The sequence below is a fragment of the Doryrhamphus excisus genome, chromosome 15, assembly GCF_030265055.1.
Source record: "Doryrhamphus excisus isolate RoL2022-K1 chromosome 15, RoL_Dexc_1.0, whole genome shotgun sequence".
Classification (NCBI taxonomy): Eukaryota; Metazoa; Chordata; class Actinopteri; order Syngnathiformes; family Syngnathidae; genus Doryrhamphus; species Doryrhamphus excisus.
This window is the reverse complement of record NC_080480.1, coordinates 13,335,578-13,341,645: the sequence shown is the minus strand read 5'-3', so window position 1 is coordinate 13,341,645 and position 6,068 is coordinate 13,335,578. Positions and strand designations below refer to the sequence as shown.

General features: G+C 39.7%; 2 protein-coding genes across 2 annotated transcripts in view; one reads left to right on the top strand and one right to left on the bottom strand.

Moving 5' to 3' along the window:
- col5a3a (collagen, type V, alpha 3a) overlaps nt 1–6,068 on the bottom strand; it is a 168,148-nt gene that overhangs the window by 158,062 nt on the left and 4,018 nt on the right. The gene's annotated exons all lie outside the window — the stretch shown is intronic.
- soul5 (heme-binding protein soul5) lies at nt 604–5,679 on the top strand. Its single transcript, XM_058050300.1, has 8 exons — nt 604–652; nt 3,237–3,333; nt 3,456–3,512; nt 4,613–4,694; nt 4,753–4,873; nt 4,954–5,090; nt 5,163–5,326; nt 5,413–5,679. Coding segments are annotated over exons 2-8 (660 nt in total). The 5' UTR covers nt 604–652; nt 3,237–3,331; the 3' UTR covers nt 5,510–5,679.

The window sequence follows — 6,068 nt, the reverse complement described above, 5'->3', positions numbered from 1 at the left end:
TTATTTCCATACTTTTTTTCTTTTTACACGGCACTTTTTTGACTTTTTTGAGAAGAGGCTCCAAACTTTTCAAGAAAACTCATTAAAACTCATTTAAAAAGGGTTGACTAAATAACAAAACGATTACTCCTACTCTTTTAGTAGTATCAATGGTTGTAGTATCTCATTTAGACCACTAGAGGGCACACTAGTCAGAAGATTGTGTTGTTTTATTTGCTAGTCGCAGTTTAGCAAACACCCACACTTCACAAAACAACATAACCACTATTCTACTTTCTATTCTATTCTTCTTTTCCTGTTAAGTTATCCATGTTTAGCTGACGAAGTTAGAACATCGTCATAAGAGCTATTTTATTCATGAACTGTCGCGCTGGTCTAGCTCAGTGGTTACTTCGTCGAGTACACTTTCTTTCAGAAACGCTTCTTCTCCATCCCGAAAGGGATCGAACCACGGGCGCCGTCCAGTGTTTTGTATGACCTAGCTTCCAAACCTTTTCATATTCAGTCGAGATTATTTCCGTTTCCTGTTATTTTTAGACTATGCAATACATGACGTCATTGCGTGACGTCACCAGAGGCAGCTATAAAACAGGTTATTTCCTAGCAGGTAGACGCACTGGTCTAGCTCAGTGGTTACTTCGTTGATCTAATGGTAGTTCACTATTTCTATCCCAGCTTGGGATCTCACCACGGGCGCTGTCCAGTGTTTTTATAACCTGTTTTTTCCATTCCGATACTAAATTGAGTGCTTAGCATACCGATATAGTTATTTTGTTTATATTTATGTGATGCTGGTGCGATTGGCTCACTTCAGTACGCCGTCGAGGATCATGGACAATATGCAGGACGTTGGGTTTTTTCACTTAAATTGGTTTACTTAAAAAAACAAGCTTGTCTGTATTTCTTTTGTAAAATCAAACTGTCATACTAAAAAGTAAGAAAAGAACTGGAGTCGGTTAAAGCCCATACACATCAGTGACTTAACAGCGACTCCTACTGGTTGGCTATAGAATGCATCAATGGCGCCTTTCGTTTTCATTGGGCTGAAACTGCAAATGTCACCGATCTGATAGCAAATTAAAAGATTTTAAAAATATTAAATTAAAACTAAATATTTTATTTAAAATATTTTAAAATATTTTTTGCAACGTTGTAATAACTATAAATTAAATTAAATGCATTTTAATTAAATAGAGAAAATTTCATTTATATTAATATATACTAGAGATGTCACAAGGCACCTAATTCACGATGCACGAGATCTGGTCCACAAGAACAAAACAAGACAAGATTTTAACCTCAAATAAAGTACAATAAAAAAATATGGCCGCACATTTTTTATTTATTGTCCCACGAATTCACACTCAAAAATATTATTGCTAACATTTTTTAGACACAGCGGACGAGTGGTGAGCATGGAGGCCTCACAGCTAGGAGACCCAAGTTCAATTCTAGCCAATTTGCATGTTCTCCCCGTGCATGCGTGGGTTTTCTCCGGGTATTCCGGTTTCCTCCCACATTCCAAAAACATGCTAGGTTAATTAGAGACTCCAAATTGTCTATAGATATGAATGTGAGTGTGAATGGTTGTTTGTCTATATGTGCCCTGTGATTGGCTGGCCACCAGTCCAGGGTGTACCCCGCCTCTTGCCTGAAGACAGCTGGGATAGGCTCCAGCACGCCCGTGACCCTCGTGAGGAAAAGCGGTAGAAAATGAATAATAATAATAATATCGACATGGGTTGATCTGCCAAATCTGGTGCCATTAGCTTTTGTCCTTTGTCATGTTTTCCATGTGACCAACACCCCAATAGATAACTTTATTAAACAACTGTGCGTGAACACCTTGTTCTCCGGTTCATCTGTGACCCTCCTGAGAACAAGCGCTATAGAAAATGGATGGATTGACGTGAACAATGCAAGGGGAGTTGGGTGAAGCTCTAGAGCCCTATGTAGTCATTGACAAAAAAAGGTAAAGGGGGGGGGGTAAACGTCTCAAATGATGATGCCTATTCAATGAGTTGAACATAATAATGGACGCTGTGGACAAAAGGGGGTGGAGACATTTTACCTTCCAGGTCTTTCAGCATCGTGTTCTTCAATGTAGGGAAGTAGGTTCATGTATGTATATACTGTATTCTTAATTACAATTATTTGTACTAGTTATTGATATTTTGGTACTACGAGTAGTAATAGTAGTGCTGTGCTGTATTTTCTTCAGCTTTTTTACTTCAAGTGTAAAACAGTACATGTAAAATGCAGTCACTCTGTTGTTTTTTTTCTTCTATACGCAAGCATGACGAGACATTTTGTACTCTTGGGACTTGATGTTGTTTCCAGACAAAAAACAGGATATCATGTGTTCAAATGTCTCTCATCTAGGTCATCTGATCTTATTTGCTAATAAACTGCAAAGTTTGTCCTTATAAATCATGAATATTAGCATCAAAGTCGCTATTAGTGACCACTCTGTTACTGTTGTCTTGATGGAAAGTACCTTCAAACACATGGAATACTTTTAACCACTGAATATGGCACACAAAGTACCGTTCTGCCCCGACAAAGACGTTTTGCTTAACGCCGGCTATGTTTTTCAACCGATCTTGCTCAAATTAGACACACATTCGCCCCTAAAAGTGGACAAAATTTAGTGGGGATTTATCTGAGCACCCTATATATAAATATGTATAAATATATATAAATATAAAGTCACTCAGTGACTTTATATAGTAATAGCGCAGGCAACACAGTACTTTTCACAGTGTTTCACAAATAGTTCGCAATTATTTTATGTCATGCACCCCCTCCCCGATTTGAAATACTATTGAGAAACTGATATTTATTATCTGTACTGTACCAGGAAAATTGAGTATTGAGGAATATAAGTGTATTCAATTACATGTTGAGTACAATAAATTAGTACAGGTTGGCAGGTCTGCAGTAATACTCTGGGGAGCCTGTTATTGACTTATACAAACACATACATGGGGTGAAAAAAAGAGGACACCCCATTGGTACACAGTATTAATAGAATATAGAGTAGAATCCAATGGAATACTGCATGACGATAATGATGGCCTGCGTTGGGACACTTCACCTTTCAGTCTCCAAAGGAGAAACTTCATATGTGGTGTTTAAGTCAATTGTATAGCATAGCTGTTGTATAGTGTTGTATTTCATGCAGTATTTGTGTTGTTCCTTTGCCTCATATGTACAGTATTGTCTGGACTTTTCAGGGAGTGGCCAGTTTTCCTTTTATAACTCCGCTTGGGATAAATAGATGCTTTGCACCGCATGAAGACTCAGACTGCACCCAACCACCTTTGTCGTCATGTAAGTACAGCACGCTTGTAGTTTTACTGCATACATATCGTACGGCTGGCAATATTCTACTGGATTATCACTAAATTTATGTGATAACTTGGTAAAATTATTTTTTTTCCCTCCCCAAACAGGTTTCTTGCAGGACTTGTTGTCTTTTTGCTGGCCCTCACAGCTGAGGCTGAAGTTGGGTAAGACACTTTAACCCTTAGCGACCCCATAAGTCAGGTTGGGCATCCAGCATCAATGGGAAGCGGTACAAGCGTCAAAATTGATGCCATTTCTTTTTAGATTTGACGCTGATATCACAAATAGGTTCTGGTGGGCACCAATGAAGAAGAAGCAACTTAAACACACACCATTAAACACAGTGGCTGCAGCATCACATACTAACACGTAAACAACAGAAATTCATAGTAAAGCTGAATACAATTACAGTATATTCTGTCATGCCCGCCCCCCAGGACGGATTTGAAATACTAGAGAAACTGATAATCTATCTGTACTGTACAGATTGAACTTAAAAATGATATTCAAGAGTCAAACTGCATGTTGAGTACTATGGTCTGTATTGAAACAAAAGCCTCTCGTGCCCACCCGGACAGTCCAACCCCCCCTTGCAGGGGGGTCGCGCCCCTCTGTTTGAGAATCACAGCATTACAGTTCAGACTATACAAACTCTTATGAGCCTTACTATTAAAAAGCATCAAAATCAAGAATTGTTGGGAATGGAAACAAGGAATCAGAATCAGAACCGGAATTGTTCGTTCAAATTCAAACCATGCCCAACCCTCCCCCATAAGAAAGTGACTGCTGCGGTTATGTACATTGTACTATAGTTTGTACGTGAAGGCCTAAAAAAAAAAAAAATCACCACAACCTATAGCTAATCAGGTATCAAATTACTAATTATCACACCATTAAACTCATATATCAACACAAAAACATAACATAGTCAACATATGGGATTGTATGGCGTCATCATAGCTTGTGAAAGGTTCAAGGTCAAGAGGAAAACTTGTAAATGTCCATCTCCAACAATGGTTAGAGTTAGTCATGCTTCATTTTCTACTGCAACGAAAACAGTGAACCTATTTATGATTATTATTATTATTATTATACCTTTATTTACACCCATGCAAGCAATTTAAGAACAAATTCTTATTTACAAATGCAGCCTGAACAAAGAGCAAAAGCACTTGACAGTGAACCGTAATACCAAGCTACACACGGATGCTATCCCGTGCCTTACCCCCCCCTCCCCCTGCTAAATCAATGTGCTATCACACAGAGACTCCTCTAAGGTGTCCTTCTGTACCGAGACGGAGGAATGTCTGCTCTTCGACGTCATCTGCGAGACTGAATACTACGAGGTGAGTCTTTGACGACGGACGCATTGTGTACAGAGGGTCAGACTTTTGCGTCCCTCAGGTCCGCCACTATAAGGGTGTGAAGTGGGTGGCCGCCACCGAGACCTCCTACATTATGGAATTTGCAGCTATGAGCGCATTCAAGCAGCTGTACAAATACATTGACGGTGAAAATGAGAATGGTGCGTTTGTTTACAACCAAGACATTTTAGGGCGTACCTAATGGACCTCATTTCCTATGTGCGCTTTCATTCATCTCCAGGTCAAAAGATCGAAATGACGTCACCCGTTGTTGTCAAGATCGTTGACAAGAAGTTTTGGCAAATGGGCGCCTACACGGTGAGCTTCCTGCTCCCCAAGGAACATCAGGCCAATCCTCCCAAACCTACAAATCCCAATGTAAGTGGAAGAGTCTTTGAAACACACATTGTGCATCACAACAGGAATCAAATCTAATATGCTGACTGGCAGGTGAAATTCTACGACACAGAAGAAGCTTACATGTATGTGCGCAGCTACGGAGGCTTGTTGACGTCCATGAGTGACAAAAAAGAAGCCGGCAAACTGATGAAGGCCCTTAAGTCGTATGACGCTTCCTTTAAGAGCGACTGCCACTACGGTGCCGCGTATAACGGGTGACTATTTCTTTTTTAACACATCACATCGGAAACATGATGTACGGAATTGAATGTACACGTACGTGTTTTGCCTCAACCTGCAGTCCCATGACGTTGTGGAACAGACACAACGAGGTGTGGTTCGTCGCAGAGGGGGAGCCGGTGTGTTACAGCAGTGAGGAAATGGGGCCTCCTTACTAAAACCGAATGGACAGCGATGACGTCAAGTTGACATCATCGCGAGACAAGACGTGCAGACGCTTTATGGAATCCGACATTAAACACGGGAGCTTATATTATAAGTGCTATGTTTCAAATGAAAGTGACTAATTACTACTAAGTTACTACTCATTTTCCCTACCATTTATTCAATAAAGTACAACTAGATTGCAGTGAATTCTTGGGGAAATCTTACAATCTAACAATAGCCAATTTAAATATGCCTTTAAAAAGATGGTGCAATCAAACAATCAAATCAGTGCAATCAAAACATGTATAACTATTAATATTAATATTATTGACGATGTAGGCAGGTCAGTTTACATTGTGCTCCGAAACACACGCAAAGCACACTGGAGAATGTTTTTATTAAATTATTAATTTGCCCTACAGTGTTTTTCGATCTTTTTTAGCCAAAAATGTTACAAAATGTCAACACGACGTCTCACGTGCGTCATTAAGTCTATTGGAGGAACGAAGTAATCAGCAACGTGTTGCCACACGGACGCATATTACATTGCTCTACTGCTCTTTACACCAC